Genomic DNA, 16729 nt, shown 5'->3' with positions numbered 1-16729 from the left:
ACACTCGTGCCTTGTCAGCAGGCCTGGTTTGAATGGAAGGCCCTGCTCTCCTGTGGGTCATAGAGTTAAGGAGATGGGGCAAAGGGGAGAAAAAACATCACTGAAGAGTGATCACATAGGCCTGACTGGATTTGCTCGCTCTACTCGGCTGTTACAGTACCTCTTGAGGCGGGGGCTGTTGCCCCACCTTAATGCAGGACGCAACCGACTGAAGTAGTTGTTCTCTTGAAAGCGTGCTTAAAGCATGTCTTGTTCTTCAGACTGACAAACCCGGGCTTACTTGATATGGCCATTGCGTGCCATTTTGAAAGACTGGAATGTGTTTGGTATGCTACTGCAAAAGGATTTGCAGGTGGGAATTTTGGGGTGTCTCTTGAAAGTGTGTGGAGGTGGGGAAGGCCAGAGTTGCCCAGGCCTTGGATTGGAAGCGTTGGTGTGTGCCAGCATGGGGGGACTCTTATTTCCTCTTTTCCCTACCAATTCCTTGTGAGGCTGGGCATGTGTGGGAAATTGGACTGGTCCAGCTGGCTGACCAGGAACCTCTTCTCCCTATATTTGTTTTGGTCCAGGATTCTTTCTGTCATTCCTGAGCTCTTTCACGTCTATTATCCTTAGTTTCTTTCCCTGTCCACACGATACTGTGGCTTTGTTCACAGCTCTGTGTGCTACGGCTGTTGGAGCGCTTGCTGTTTCTCACTGAAAGACTTTATTCCTCAGTGTGAGCGACCAGTTCTTACTGCAGTGCTGGTGGAAGTCTGCAGTCTGCGGCTTGCCTCTAGCGATCTGGCTGCCAATTTGATGTAGCCTTCCTTTGCTGGGTTGGTGTAGCATCACACACAGTACTGCCCTTTGCAGGCACGTTTGTTCCCAGAGCCTCAATGTTTGCTTCCAGTTTGCCATTCTCTCTTGCACCATCCCCGCTGCAACTCTGCCTCTGTCACTAGCAGTACTTGACACTGGTTTTGGCTTTTGTTTATTATTTTTTCATACCATGTCAAGGTTGCTTTGAATGAGAAGGGCCTGCCGAGCCCAGACAGCACCGCTTCTCTAGTGGGATGGCTGTGAAACCTTGCATTAAAAGTGCTGGCTTGAACAGAAGGGAACTTTTGGAGGAGCCAGCAGCTCTTCAGTTGCTGGTCTATCAGAGGACCTTCTGCGAGCCTCACTTAATAGTCTTGTATTCTTGGCTTTAAAACTACAACAGCAGCTTGAGTAGTCTCAATGCAGAGCAGTGGAGTCGAACATCTGAGGTTTCCACCTGTGCTTCTGAACTGTCAGTCTGGGGCTTGTGTACACAAGAGGAGGGTCACGAGGGCTAGCAAGTTGTTGTCTTCATCGCTGCAGACCAGAGGCAGAAAAGACAAGTGAGGTTCGTGTCTGACAAATGCGTACCTGGATCTTGAACTGAATATTTTGGTCTGGCTCAGAGGAAAGAGGTGATAGGAAAGCTAGGAGTAAAACCAAAACTTAAGTTCCTCACGGGCCTCGGGTACTGAGGATCCTTTCCTAGCTGTGTTAAACAGGCAATTCCTGCCACATGTCTGTGGGCTTTCCTGAATTTGTTCCCGGTTTCTTGGCTCCAGGCTATGCCCACTGATGAATCACAGCAGAGAAGTACTGGTTTTGATTTTGAGCTTTGACCTGGCAGGAGATTCATCTGGGAATCTGTGCTGCGGTCCATAGAATGAACAGCACGTGAGATGCATGATGGTTGGCATGTATCTTCCCTTGATTTTTTGGCAGTGCTTTTCATCACAGCAGTAAATTTCTATGGAAGTTTGTATCTGGTTAGGTAGCTTGTGAAGGAAAGGGATATTGTCGAGTGCAGACAGAGTGCATCCCCAGATGTTAATTCCCATACCCATTTGTGTTTCCTAGCAGAGATGTGCTTTCTGCCATTTTATTTGTTTCTCAAAGTCATACGGCATAGGACTGATACCGTAACCTTTTATCTGCCTCTAAATCTGTACTCAGTGAGTGCAGAATGTTTTCCAGGGTGTTTGGGTAGACTGCTGTGTGAGGGGCAGAGGGGGAAGGGGGAATGGCTCAGCTATGCTCACTGGGATATTTTTAGCTCTGACATGCTCCCAATTAACCTGCTGATCATTTCTCTTCATATTGGTACATGGCTTCCTTTGTCACCTGCACGATTGTTTTCATCCCCCAAGTAGTTGGTGGCTGTTTTTGTTAGTCCTGGCTATGCAAACACGAGTGACTTTCCTAGTGTCCTGAAACAAGAACGGTAAAAAACCTGCCTCCTGGGCGAGGTGGTGTGATTGTTAGTGTGAGAAACTATTCTTCTATCCTAATCTTATTGGAAGGAAAGGGAAGGTCACTGTAGGCCTGTGGCCTCCAGGAACCATGAAGACAGAGTCCCAGGGAGTTTCCCCCCATAGAAATGCTGCTTAAAGAAATCTCTTTTGTATGTAATCCCTGCTTGTGCTTCTGGCTCTAGGACAGGAGAAATGCTATTTGAAATCTGCTTTTCCCTGTTCAACTTCTGGATAACCATGCTTTCGCCTCAGTGCTGTTGTGGGGTCTGTGGCATTTCGTAACGTCCAGCACTATGGAACAACCCCAGTGCGTGGCATGGGCTACCATTGAACTTTTCAGATTTGAATGATCTGCAGTTGCCAGGTTGCTGTCTCAGGGTAGGCTCAATATTTGCACCTGGTGAAATCAGTCCTTGACAGAATATTATGTGGCGGAAGAGGAGCAGCAGAGTGGTGGGCTTGAATGCATGGAGGCTTCTGAAGGAGTTCAACCTGCTTACGAGGGCCTGTGTTCCAAATGCTGCATTTCACTGCCAGCTACACAAGTAGAAACGGTTACTGCTAAATGAAGCCAAAGTATACATTTTGAGTGATTTTCTTTTGTTGTTGGTTTTCTGGGGGTTGGTTTGTTGTTGTTTTTTTTTTTTTCCCTTTCGGCCATTTTGGCTGAACAGAGCTACTACACCTTACCTATGCTGTGTTTTTTGACTTCTCTGAAGAAAATAGATTTCTCTAACTGTAAGAATGCTTGTAAGTATATTTCTGTATGGTTACATGCTCCCTCCATGTTTTGGTAAGGCTTTTTAAGAGCCTTGCTGCAGAAAAGCTCTCAGCGTCAGCCCACAGGGAGTATTCTCTCAAGGTGAGAGAAAACAGGCATGGAAGGAAATGGAGGCAACTGCGAAACCTCAGTGGTTTGGCGGTCCTGTAGGCTTTGGTGTTCCTATGGATGTCTGACCAAGGCCAAGTAGCTGGAGAGTGCACTCTGCAAATGCCTGTGCCAGTCCTGCTGCAAAGTGACTGAGGACGATTGTGCTGATCAGTGGGTCAGGAGAGCAGCCTGACTGGCTTCTGTGGCGTCCACAAAATACTTCTGATGTGGACCCCTGTGGGAGCAGAGTTGAGTGAGCAAGTCCAGCTTCTGCTTCTGCAAGCATCCTCACACTGCTTATGTAGCCAAGGATGGGTTTTTAGGCAGATTGGCTGAAGTGAGGGAGAATGAGGGAAGCCTACTCGGGTAGAGAGCTAGTCAGAAAACAGTTCAGCAGAGGGGAGTGTAATGAAAACATTTTCAAACTGATACAAGAGGGCCATGGGCACCCACTGTTTCTAGACTAGAACTGGGCACACAGCAAAGTGTATGCTTACAAATGTTTTAGTTCTGCTTTTTTGTCTTCAGCAATGCTGCTTCCTTCCTGCGATGGCTTTTCTTGGTTTATTGTTTGCTGAACCTACAGAGATGTAATTTCTGGATAGCTTGTGAGATGCTTGAACGTTGGGTGGCTGGCGATCATGTATTTCGGGGTCTTTGGTGGTGTTCTCCACCCCACCCCCAGCTGACAGTGAGTGTCAAGGCAGCGTAACAATCCCAGTGGTGGTCAAACTTGTGGAAAGGTCTTTGTGTCCTTGTGACCATTGCAGCTCCTACAGGCATGACTGCTGCACACCACCTTTCCTTGCTCGTACAGGTACTGGACCAAATACCCATGCTGAATTGGAATTAGCACCCCTCCTTGTGCGTGCTTTTTTGTACTCTGATGCCTTTTCTCTGGGTGGATTATTTCAACCCTGGATTATTTTGGGGAAAAAAAAATCATGGGAACTATGTAGCTATTTAAGAGATGAGAATAAAAGTACTTAATTTAGATTAAATGAATGAAGTTCTTGCACCTTTCTAAATGTTGAAGAATTCCATTGCTGTGTAATGGCTGAACCTGTTAACTTATTAAACCACATGGAAAGCAAAACCCTGAGTCTGACTTCATACCTGTGGGAGAGTGCAGTGCTGGGCTTTGTCTTTCTAGAAGTTCAGGGACCTCATTGATTTGCAGCCCTCTCCAGTAAGACTGTCATCTCTGAACAGCCCTTTTTGCCAAATGCAGGTATAGGGGTTAATAGTCTGTAAGACCATGACAAGAGCTGTAGCCTTTGCACTGCCTCTAGAAGGCAAGCAGTAAAAGAACAAGTAAATGCAGCTAGAGATAACATGAAAAATGGAAAAGGAAAGGGAATTATTTGTAAAATGTTAGGTACTTGCCTAGTACCTAACACCTCATCAAGATAATAAAGGGAACAAAATCAAAAAGAGAAAATAGAAGGTAGAAAACTAGATGAATTGTTATTCTGTACAGGCAAAGAACAAGCAAAAAGGTTTTAGATTGCTTGTAGAAGTAATATGCTCAGGTTATTACTGGAAGCAAGACTAAAGCTTTTTGTTGTCTTGCTGTTTTTGCATATCCACACTGACTATTATTACTGTGTTTGTGTTTAGCTGGTATGATCTGATTACATTATTTTCTGAGAGATTATAAGAACATAAGGTCAAAGAAACCTTTCCTTTTCCCCTTGCTCCACTTAGGTGTTCATGATTTAGTTTCAGTGAGTCAGCATTGAAATAATTTTAAATATTGTATATAGAGATGACATCCAAAAAGTATTGCAATGAACAATTCAAATACTAATTATAATAAAAAAAACCCAAAGGAGGAATCTTGGGAAGGAGAGAGGAAGCTTTTAATAGGCAGATGTAGTCATTAAAAAGGTGAGACGCTGTCTCAGTGAGCTCATCTGTGGGCATGAAATAAAACATTTTTCTTCTGGCAAATCCTAGTTTCATAAATATGACATATAGCAATATACAGTAGAAATAATAATTGTCATCAGCAGTGACCAAACCATTGTTAATTGTTCTGTTATTGCCTGTTAAAGAAGATGTATTTTGAATTAAGAAATTTAAAGTGCTAAAGCAGCTAAGTGGCAGAACCAGGCCTCGTCCCTAGTGCAGCCCTAATCCAAGGCTGGTTTAAAACCCAGTCAAGTTAATCAGTGGGAGAACAGAGAAATGATGATCAGTTTGTGTACACAGGTGCTCTCAAATGCAAGTGTTTTTAGAAAAATTAGTATATGTGAATAGGAAGTGCTTGTTCAAAGACTTGAGTGCGCTTGAAGGAATGTGTGAGTTAAAGCAGGCTGGAAGAAGATCACGATCTGAGGAGGAGCTTGGAACCGAGGCAGAGACTGGAACAGAGTCAGGTGATGGATTTGCAGAACTGGCGGGACCAAAGGAAACTTCCAAAAATCTCATACGTTGACTAATGATGTGGTAAGTGTATGTAAGCTGTGCTGTATCCCTTTGTTCTCTGCCATTCACTGGCGTGGTGGCTCAGCTCTGAGTTGTGACTAAAGCAAGCCTAGTGGTACACATGTCTGTGTGAAATTCTCCTTTAGTAACAGCAATCACTGTGGCTTATCCGTAGGACCACCCACCCCCCACACCCCCAATGTGCCACAGGTTCCCTGTGCTGATGCTTCTCCCTCCGTAATGGGGTGGGAGCATGGACAGAAAGAACCACCCGACTTTTAAAGCAATCGGACACAAAGGATTTAAATGCTTGAGCCACGTGAACGCTTTTTGGTACGGAGGGTTAGGGTTAGAGGGTTAAGGTTAGGGTTAGTGTTAGACGCTCCTTAGGGTTTAGGGTTAGGGCTAGTGTTAGGGTTAGACGCTTCTTAGGGTTAGGGTGAGGTTAGAGTTAGAGGGTTTGAGGGTTAGGTTGGGGTTAGGGTTAGAGGGTTCGCGTTCGGGGTTAGGCGGTTCGGGTTTGGGGTTAGGGTCAGGGTAAGACTCAGACTCAGGGTCGTTAGGGCTGGGGCTGGGGTGGCTGGGGCTGGGGTGCCTGGGGCTGGACGCTGTTTCTTGGGGATAGGCCTCTTGGGGTGCCTGGGGCCGGGCGCTGTTTCTTGGGGATAGGCCTCTTGGGGTGCCTGGGGCCGGGCGCTGTTTCTTGGGGCCGGGCGCTGTTTCTTGGGGCCGGGCGCTGTTTCTTGGGGCCTCTTAGGGTTAGGGTTGGGGGGGGGTGGGGTTAGGCGTTAGGGTTAGGTTGGGTTGGCTACCGGTTGGGTTCTACTGGTCCCAGGTAAAGGGTTTTGGGGCTCCCGGTTGGGTTTTGGGGCTCCCGGTTGGGTTTTGGGGCTCCCGGTTGGGTTTTGGGGCTCCCGGTTGGGTTTTGGGGCTCCCGGTTGGGTTTTGGGGCTCCCGGTTGGTTTCTACTGGTCCCAGTTGGCTTTTGGGGCTCCCAGTTGGGTTCTACTGGTCCCAGGTAGGGGGTGGGGGCTCCCAGTTGGGTTCTACTGGTCCCAGGTAGGGGGTGGGGGCTCCCAGTTGGGTTCTACTGGTCCCAGGTAGGGGGTGGGGGCTCCCAGTTTGGTTTTGGGGCTCCCAGTTGGGTTCTGAGGCTCCCAGTTGGGTTCTACTGGTCTCAGTTGGGTTTTGAGGCTCCCGGTTGGGTTCTACTGGTCTCAGTTGGGTTTTGAGGCTCCCGGTTGGGTTCTACTGGTCCCAGTTGGGTTTTGGGGTTCTCGGTTGGGTTCTACTGGACCCAGTTGGGTTTTGGGGCTCCCGGTTGGGTTCTACTGGTCCCAGTTGGGTTTTGTGGCTCGTGGTTGGGTTCTACTGGTCCCAGTTGGGTTTTGGGGCTCCCGGTTGGGTTCTACTGGTCCCAGTTGGGTTTTGGGGCTCCCGGTTGTGTTCTACTGGTCCCAGTTGGGTTTTGGGGCTCCCGGTTGGGTTCTACTGGTCCCAGTTGGCTTTTGGGGCTCCCGGTTGGGTTCTACTGGTCCCAGTTGGCTTTAGCGCTCCTAGTTTGGTTTTGGGGCTCCTGGTTGGGTTCTACTGGTCCCAGTTGGCTTTTGGGGCTCCCAGTTGGGTCCTACTGGTCCCAGTTTGGTTTTGGGTCTCCTGGTTGGGTTCTACTGGTCCCAGTTGGGTTTTGGGGCTCGCAGTTGGGTTCTACTGGTCCCAGTTGGGTTTTGGGGCTCCCAGTTGTTTTCTACTGGTCCCAGTTGGGTTTTGGGGCTACCAGTTGGGTTCTACTGGTCCCAGGTGGGTTTTGGGGCTCCTAGTTTCGTTTTGGGGCTCCTGGTCGGGTTCTACTGGTCCCAGTTGGGTTTTGGGGCTCCTAGTTTGGTTTTGGGGCTCCTGGTTTGGTTCTACTGGTCCCAGTTGGCTTTTGGGGCTCCCAGTTGGGTTCTACTGGTCCCAGTTGGGTTTTGGGGCTTCTGGTTGGGTTCTACTGGTCCCAGTTGGGTTTGGGGGCTCCCGGTTGGGTTCTACTGGTCCCAGTTGGGTTTTGGGTCTCCCAGTTTGTTTTTGGGGCTCCCGGTTGGGTTCTACTGGTCCCAATTGGGTTTTGGGGCTCCCTGTTTGGTTCTACTGGTCCCAGTTGGGTTTTGGGGCTCCCAGTTGGGTTCTACTGGTCCCAGTTGTGTTTTGGGGCTCCCGTTTGGGTTCTTTTTTCCACACGTTGCTCTGCGTGAATGACATTTTAGCAGCCAGTTGTGGGTGGTGGAAATCTGCTTGGTGAGCTTCTCCCTGTAGAGGAATGAAGGCAGTGGGTTGATTAGCATTGATAACATGCAGCTGTGGCCTTGCCTCAGAGGCGGTGGGTTGATTGACATGGGCGATGTGCAGGTGTAGCTGGTTCCTGCTAAGTGGTTAAATAGCCCTGTGGCTTGTGGGAGAGGGTGTCAGTTGGAGGAGGAGCAGTGTGGTCTGGCTGCTGGGGGAAGGTGCTACAGCACTGGCAGTAGAATACGGCCAACGGTAAGGCTTTGTTGTGGTCTACTAGTTTGATAGCACTGCAACATGTCCCCAGCAAAGAGTTTGGGGTAGAAATGAATGATTATTCTTTGCTCGAAATGTGATGCTGTTTGGGGAAGAAACATGCCTTGCTCTGACAAGTGAACAATTGGCTCTGTAGATGCCACAGTATTTACTTGTACAGGTTCTCGTGTGGCACAGGTCTGCTCTCGCTGAACTCCAGGCTGAAGAGGTAATTTCCTCTGTCTCAGCCCTACCCCACTGAGCCCTTCCCAGAGGTGGGTTTCCTTCTTTAACAGCCTTTGAGCAGTGATAATCAAGGTGCCCTGCTTCCAAGTCTTTGCCTAGCAGACTGTGTCACCACAGTCCTTGCCTTGAAGTTAACAGGATTAAGGATCTGTACAAGGTGTCTGTGCACATTCCCCCGGACAACGAGAAGAGCGACCTGATCAGAATTGAAGGAGTCCCACAGGCCAAGAAAGAGCTGCTGGAACTTGCTTCCTGTATGGTGAGTGAGTAGGATGTGATGTTTGGGAGACTGCAGGGTTTGGGCTCTTGTGTTCCCTTCTAACCTTCTGGTGCGGGTGTGTGCCCCTTGCCCACTGAGCACTTGGATCTCATGACAAGTGCAAGTTCCTCTTCACAAATGTCTTCCTCTGTTCCCTCGGGTAGCCCTTCTCTGTCAATGCAGAGTGAATTTTGTCTAGAGAAAAGAGGGACGGTGCTGGCAAGTAAACTGTCGGGCAGCAAACCGCTAAGTAAAAGTAGATGGCTCTCCAGCTGAACACTCAGCGTGCCCTCTGTTCCCATCAGGAAAATGAACGCACTGCGGACCTAATCATTGGGCAGAAATTCCACCGGACCATCATTGGGCAGAAGGGTGAGCGAATCTGGGAAATCCGGGAGCAGTTCTCAGAGGTAAGGCTTGTTAGGAGATGAGGAATCCAGAGGGGTTATTTCCTACGTGGGTAGCAGGCCTGTCGTCACAGAAGCTGTAACTTTAGTGGCTCTGTAGCGCAAGTGCCTGAGAAGATAGTTCTTTTAGCCAGAGGCCACTAACACTGTTACCCTTTTCTGAATGGGAAAAGGGGATGTGTAGGATCCCCCCCAACCTTTGCATGTGTCTGACACAAGGGTTCTTGCTTTTGCTTGAGCTAACTATAAATGACCACGCCTGCAGGTTATCATCAACTTCCCAGACCCTGCACACAAGAGTGACATCGTCCAACTCCGAGGTCCCAAAAATGAGGTGAGGTGCACCGAGTACATGCACAAGATGGTGGCAGACCTGGTAAGGAGGTCTTCTGCCTGCTGTTCCCTCCTACGTGCCTGGAGAACCCTGGGACAAAGCAGAGCTCTACTGGCTTGGGTAGAGCTAAAACACCTCAAGAGGAGGGAGCTGTCGACGCTGTTTTGGCTGAATGGAGGCAGGGGGGTAGTACCCGTTATGTGAAGGCTATAGGGGAACGTACTTGCCTTTGCTTATTCTTACAAGTCCCTCGTATAGAGAACTTCCTTGGGTCTAAGCCTATTTTCAAAAGCTCGTTTATCAGAGTTCCTGAAGTTGGGCCTCACTTGCCACGACAGTGTAATCTTCAGTTCTCCCTTCCTTTCTCCCTTAGCTTGAAAACAGCTGTTCTATTTCTGTCCCCATCTGCAAACAGTTCCACAAGAACATCGTAGGGAAAGGAGGTGCCAACATCAAGAAGGTGAGATATTGTTCCTAACTCAAGTGCTCGTGATGATCACTGCCTGCAGCAAAATCCCACTGGATGCTCTCTGCTGCTCATTGGTGATGTCAAATATAGCCTGCAAGGGCTTTTCTTCTGACGTGGGACACTTCTGAGATGACTTTTTTTTTCCTTTGTGTCAGATCCGTAAAGAAAGCAACACCAAAATTGATCTCCCAGCAAAGAACAGCAACTCGGAGACAATTGTTATCACAGGCAAGAGGGCAAACTGCGAGGCTGCTCGCCACAGGATAACATCACTTTGGAAGGACCTACAGAAGATGTGCATGTGGCTCAGGACCAGATTGAAGCCATGGTCAAGGAACTGGTGAGCTGGAGTTACTAGTTCCAGTAAGAAACGGGGGGAAGAAGGGGCAACAGAGCAGAGGGGATGAGGTGTTTGTCACATCCATATGATGTCTTGACGTGCTTAATCGAACTTGCAGAAGACAAATTGTGTGGCAGGTGGATGACACCCCTTGGTTATGAAACTCATCCATAGCATTCTTGAAAAGTCAGCATTAATTTTTTTGGTGCAGAGAGGGAAGGATTCTCTTTGTTATAGCTGGAGAGGCATATAAGTAAGTCTTTTTGATGTTTCATGAGCACAATGCTCTCCTCTCAAAGCAGAGGAATGCTTGTGCTCTGCTTAATAGCAGAAGTGCTTGTAGCTGACCGCTGGTGAGTCAGTGCCAATACTGGCAGTAGGCAGTTACTTAGGGCACGAGACAGAAGCGGTGGCCTGTCCTACCTGGCCCTATATAATATAATATATAATATTGTACATACATACATGTATATATAAAAAATACAATTCTTTTTAGATCAACAGGATGGATTACGCAATAATCAAGGTTGACCACAAATTCCGACACCTCATTGGCAAGCGTGAAGAGGAAGATGAAGCCCAAGGCTCACAGTATTGGTGGATCTCATTTGATGGTGCGTCCGTGTAGTGTGGCTAGTCAGCTGAATACCTTAATGCCAGTTGGGATGGCGATGATTATAGTGGCGGTGATGAAGTATGCTCGGGTGTCTACGTCTATTCCTACAGTTAATATGCGGTGGGCTCATAAGATAAAGCCCAGGAATCCAATCGATAGTATAGCTTAGACTATTCCTACGTAGCCGAATGGTTCTTTTTTTCCTGCATAATACGTTACAACGTATGAGATGATTCCAAAGCCGGCAAGGATTAAGATGTAAACTTCTGGGTGGCCAAAGAATCAGAACAGGTGCTGGTAGAGAATGGGGTCTCCTCCTCCAGTGGGGTCAAAGAATGTAGTATTTAGGTTTCGGTCGGTCAGTAGTATGGTGATGCCAGCGGCCAGGACTGGAAGTGAGAGCAGTAGGAGTGCGGCGGTGATGAGTACGGATCATACAAATAGGGGAGTTTGATATTGCGATAAGGCAGGGGGGTTTATGTTAATGGCTGTTGTGTTAAAGTTGATGGCCCCTAAGATGGAAGACACACCTGCGAGGTGTAGGGAGAAGATGGCTAGGTCTACTGAGGTGCCAGCATGGGCTAGGTTGCCTGCTAGGGGCGGGTATATGGTTCATCCTGTTCCAACTCCAGCTTCTACTGTGGAGGACGCTAGGAGCAGTAGGAAGGACGGAGGTAGTAGTCAGAAACTTAAGTTGTTTATGTGGGGGAACGCTATGTCTGGGGCTCCAATTATAAGGGGGACTAGTCAGTTTCCAAACCCTTCGATTATAATGGGTATAACTATGAAGAAGATTATTACAAAGGCATGGGCAGTGATGATGACATTGTAGATTTGGTTGTCTCCTAGGAGAGTTCCTGGTTGGCCAAGTTCTGCTTGAATAAGGAGGCTGAGGGCGGTACCAGATATGCCTGCCTGTGCTCCGAAGAGCAGGTATAGGGTGCCAATGTCTTTGTGGTTTGTTGAAAATAGTCATTGGTTGATGAAGGTCATGGGTAAGATGGCTGAGTGTTTAGGCGTTAGGCTGTAGTCCTTTTTACAGAGGTTTAAATCCTCTTCTTATCGACTCTGTGGTGAAGTTCATGTTGAGTTGCAAACTCATTGATGTACACTGAGAGTGTGCCGGAGTCCGGTAGACAGAAGCTTGTTGGTTTGAGCGTCTAGCTATTAATTAGAAGTTCATGGGATCGAGGCCGTCTGTCTAGGCTTATCGCGGAGGCCCTAGCTTAATTAGAGTATCTGAGTTGCATTTAGATGGTGCAGATTTAGTATCCTGCAGGCTTTAGTGGTGTGGGCAGAAACTAAGAGGATTTAACTCTTATTTAAGGCTTTGAAGACCTTCAGTTTGGTAGGCAGGTTATCCTAAGTTTCTTAGGTCATGGTCAAGATCACAGGAGAAAGGGGGAGAAGGAGGACTGACAGGGAAATTAAGGTAGCAATTGGTGTGCCTGTGGATTTGTTATTGTATCATTGTTTTATGAAGTTTGTACTGTTTGGTGGGAGTGTGATTGTGGAGCAATATGCAAGTCGTAGGTAGAAAAATAAACCTAGTAGGGAGAGTATTGAAATAATTATGGCTGCGGTTGATCTCTCTTGCTTGGTTAGTTCCTGGATAATGAGTCATTTTGGTGAAAAGCCAGTGGGGGTAGGCCGGCTAGGGATAGTAGTGCTAGCATCAAGGATGCGTTTAGTGATGGTATTTTTGTTCAGGAGGTTATTATTGTGGATAATTTTGAGTTGGTTGTGTTGAGGGCTAAGAAAATGGAGGCGGTTATTATGGAGTATAGGTAGAAGGTTGTTATTGTTAGCTTGGGGTTGTATATGAGGATGATGGTTATTCAGCCTAGGTGGGTGATTGATGAGAAAGCTAGGACTTTTCGGATTTGTTTGGTTAAGTCCTATTCACCCTCCGATGGCTGCGGATGCAATGGCCATGGTTGTCAGTAGGAGTGGGTTCAGTGAGCGGGCAGTTAAGAAAAGAATAGTGATGGGGGGGAGTTGTATTAATGTAGAGAGGAGTAGGGCAGTGGTTATAGGTGAGCCTTATATGACCTCTGGAAATCAGAAGTGAAAGGGTACTAGGCCTAGTTTTATTGCGATTGCTGTAGTTACTAGTAGGGAGGCTGTTGGGTGGGTTAGTCAGGTAATGTCTCATTGTCCGGTGAATTGTGCGTCGATTGTGCTTGAGAAGAGGATTAATGCGGAGGCGGTTGCTTGGATGAGAAAGTATTTGGTTGCAGCTTCAATAGCTCGAGGGTGGTGTGATTTTTGAAATGAAGGGGATAATGGCAAGGGTGTTGATTTCTAGTCCAGTCCAGGCTAGTATTCAGTGGTTGCTTGCAATTGTGATGGTTGTTCCTAGTAGAAGGCTTAAGGAGAATGTTAGTTTTGTGAGGGGGCTCATTTAGTAGAGGAAGGGGTTAAACCATTTCCGGGGTATGGGCCCGATAGCTTTTGTTTAGCTGACCCTACTAGGAAGTAATATAAGGGGAGTATGGAGGGCTTTGATCTCTTCTGTGCAGGTTCAATTCCTGTCTTCCTAAGGTTTTGCAAGGAAATGAGAGGGTTGGTAGACCTCTGTGTTCACTTTATCATAGTGACCCTTAGACATTCAGGCACCTTTCCTTATGTGGGTGTGTTTTTAAGCGGGGGGGGAGACCTGCGTAGCAGATTGGTATGCTAGTGTGTCAGAGACATAGGGCTAATGTTAGTGGTAGGAAGTTTTTTCAGAGAAGGTGTATGAGTTGGTCATAACGAAATCATGGGTATGAGGCGTGGACTCAGAGGAAGCCAGAGGAGAGGAGGAGGGGTTTTGTGGCGAGGATTATTGGGAATAGTTCTAAGGGGAGGCCTAAGGAGCTGGGGTTGATGAATAGAATGGTGGTGAGTGCGTTTATTAGTATAATGTTTGCGTACTCAGCTAGGAAGAATAAGGCGAATGGGCCTGTGGCATTTTCTACATAGAAGCCTGAAACCAGTTCGGATTCTCCCTCTGTCAGATGGAATGGGGCGCGGTTGGTTTTGGCAAGGGTAGAAGTGTATCATATTATTGTGAGAGGTCAGGTGGAGAAGATGAGGTATAAGGGCTCTTGGGTGGTAGCAAGGGTGTTTAGGGTGTAGTTTCCGCTTAGTATGATTACGGAGAGGAGGAGGATGGCCAGTGTCACTTCATATGAGATGGTCTGTGCGACTGCTCGGAGGGCGCCGATCAGGGCGTATTTCGAGTTTGAAGCTCAGCCTGATCACAAGATTGAATATACTGCTAAGCTTGATATGGCTAAAAGGAATAGTAGGCCTAAATTCAAGTCTGTGAGGGAGAAGGGCAGGGGGAGGGGAGTTCAGATGGAGATTGCAAGAGGGAGGGCTAGTACTGGGGTCAGGGTGAAGAGCAGGGGGGAGGAGGTTGATGGTCGGATGGGTTCTTTGGTAAATAGTTTTACGCCGTCTGCTACAGGCTGTAGAAGTCCAAAGGGGCCAACAATGTTTGGGCCCTTTTGGGCTTGTATATAGCTTAGGATTTTTCCTTCTACTAATGTTAGGAAGGCTACGGCGATTAGGACTGGAAGAGCATAGGCTGAAAACATGATAAGGTGTATTAGAGGTGTTGGTTGGGTCATGGTTGAGTTGTGGGGAGCTAGGGAGAGGATTTGAACCCCTAGTTAAAGGGCTTAAGCCTTTTGCATTTGCCAGGCTTTGCTACACTAGCGACCCTTTTTTAGGGGTTTGAGGTAGGTAGTCCCTTGAGCAATTTAGTTGAGGTCATTGCTTGGGGAGAGGGGGCATGCCTGGAAGTATTGGCCCCACCTTTCTGGTCCTCTTGTACTGGGAAGGGTGTGTCATAGATAGAAACCGACCTGGATTACTCCGGTCTGAACTCAGATCATGTAGGACTGTTAATCCTTGAACAAACGAACCCTTAATAGCGGCTGCACCATTGGGATGTCCTGATCCAACATCGAGGTCATAAACCTCTCCGTCGATGGGGGCTCTTGGGAGAGATTGCGCTGTTATCCCTGGGGTAGCTTGGTCCATTGTTCAACCATATTGGGTCTGGTTGCTGTTTGCACATTGATGGGTGGTTCTTGGTTAAGATAGGTGGTCTTATTTTTGGAGGGTGTGTTTTACTCCAAGGTTGCCCCAACCGAAAAATTATAGGCCAGTGTTGTGGGCGTAGTGTGCCTGATAGGTTTAGGTTTGGTGCGTGGTGGCCATTGATTTTTAAGTTCCACGGGGTCTTCTTGTCTTATGGTTTTATTCCTGCTTTTGCACAGGAAGATAAATTTCACTGATTATCTGTAAGAGACAGTTAAGACCTCGTTTAGCCATTCATACAGGTCTCAATTTATGGGACAATTGGTTGCGCTACCTTTGCACGGTTAGGATACCGTGGCTGTTGAATGTAGTGTCACTGGGCAGGCATCACCTCTGATACTTGTCAGGCTGGAGGCTATGTTTTTGGTAAACAGTCGGGCCTTGTGTTTGCCGAGTTCCTTTTACAGATTCTAATCTTTCTAGTGGGTGCACCTGGGTTGGGTTAACAGCCTGCTAGAATGCTTGATCTTGTTGTAGTTGGGACATTAATGTTTCTGTTAATGGTATTTGGTATTAAGTTTGTGCTTGAGAGGTAGTAGATTACCTAGTTACTCATTTTAGCATTAGTTCCTCTATGGTTGGTAGATTGACCTGCTAGTTTTGAAGGGAGTCGTGTTGGTTTTGTATTTTTTACATGGAGCTTTGACACATTCCTTGTTGGTGGCTGCTTGAAGGCCTACAATTTTGAAAAAGTTTTTGAGTTATCCACTAGTGAAGGCTGTATTCTTTCTTAAAGGAGCTGTACCCCCTTTAAATGGCTCTTAGCTCACTTCACTTTGGGCTGTTGGGAGTCCCTAGGGGAGAGGCTAAGGGTGAACTTAGATTCGCTTCACAGGTAACCAGCTATCACCCAGCTCGGCTGGCTTTTCACCTCTACTGGCAAGTCATCCCACTCTTTCGCAACAGAGACGGGTTCGCTCAGGGGCAGCGGCTTATAAGTAGCTCGCATGGGTTTTGTGGGGGCAAGCTTAAGTTCACTTTGCTTGGTTGTTCTTGCGAAACCACGATGCAGAAGGTAAAAGGGCGTATCTTTGCTGTTTATTGCTTGAGGTTTCACTTTTATTTCACCTATCCCTTGCGGTACAGAGCTCTATTGCACCAGCGGGCCTTTTCTATCGCCTACACTAAGGTAAGAAAATGTTTTAGTTTAGTGATGGAGGGGTGAATTTTTAATTTTTTGGGCGTTGTGGTTGGGCTAGAGGAGGCTCAGGGCGATCTGGTTGGTGACAGACATCTTTCAGGTGTAAGCGGAGTGCTTTAGTCTTATAGTTACGCCCCGGTATACTAAGTACACCTTCCCGTACACTTCCCTTGTTACGACTTAACTCATCTTTGGCTATAGTGGTGGATTAGTCATTTGGGGTTGGTAGCTTGTGAGGAGGGTGACGGACGGTATGTATGTGCCTCAGGGCCGACTTAAAGTAGGGTTACGTTATCCTGCTTTACTGCTAAATCCGCCTTCCAGAAACAATTTCATGCTTCCTTCCGTTGAAGTGTTCTATCTTAGAAAATGTAGCCCGTTAATTCTACTCCATGGGCTATACCTTGACCTGTCGTGTTAACGGGGTGGTTATTGTGCTCACTGTGTGTCCCTCAATTAGGGTGAGCTGGCGATGGCAGTATGTAGGCTGTTTCTGGTGAGGAGTGGTAGGGTGTAGCGTGGGGTGTCATTTACAGAACAGGCTCCTCTAGGTGGGTTTGGGGCACCGCTAAGTCCTTAGAGTTTCAAGCGTTTGTGCTCGTAATTCTCAGGCAGATGTGTTTTGGTATGGTGTACATCAGGATTTAGGGCTAGGCATAGTGGGGTATCTAATCCCAGTTTGAGCCCTAGCTTTCGTGGGGCCTGGTCCGTCAGGTTTACTAGGATCATCT

At 47.5% G+C, this 16729-nt stretch overlaps 1 protein-coding gene and 1 pseudogene across 1 annotated transcript; one reads left to right on the top strand and one right to left on the bottom strand.

Annotated features, from left to right (window-relative positions):
• Positions 1-9203: 9203 nt before the first annotated feature.
• Positions 9204-10153, top strand: LOC121098273 (vigilin-like). The gene is made up of 3 exons (XM_040616072.1): positions 9204-9382; positions 9714-9800; positions 9965-10153. The coding sequence occupies exons 1-3, from the start codon at positions 9359-9361 to the stop codon at positions 10151-10153; spliced, it is 300 nt and encodes a 99-aa protein (XP_040472006.1). The 5' UTR covers positions 9204-9358.
• A 1827-nt stretch (positions 10154-11980) lies between these two features.
• Positions 11981-13189, bottom strand: LOC121098194 (annotated as a pseudogene).
• Between the last annotated feature and the right edge of the window lie 3540 nt (positions 13190-16729).

This window comes from Falco naumanni, chromosome 16, assembly GCF_017639655.2.
Source record: "Falco naumanni isolate bFalNau1 chromosome 16, bFalNau1.pat, whole genome shotgun sequence".
Classification (NCBI taxonomy): Eukaryota; Metazoa; Chordata; class Aves; order Falconiformes; family Falconidae; genus Falco; species Falco naumanni.
The sequence above is the reverse complement of the archived record's forward strand: the minus strand, read 5'-3'. Positions and strand labels throughout refer to the sequence as shown.

Excerpts from the sequence above, each read along its gene's own strand:
- LOC121098273 (XM_040616072.1), top strand. The coding sequence starts at position 9,359 with ATGCACAAGATGGTGGCAGACCTG. Across the intron at positions 9,383-9,713 it reads ACAAGATGGTGGCAGACCTG|CTTGAAAACAGCTGTTCTAT; the intron begins GTAAGGAGGTCT and ends TTTCTCCCTTAG. Across the intron at positions 9,801-9,964 it reads GAGGTGCCAACATCAAGAAG|ATCCGTAAAGAAAGCAACAC; the intron begins GTGAGATATTGT and ends CCTTTGTGTCAG.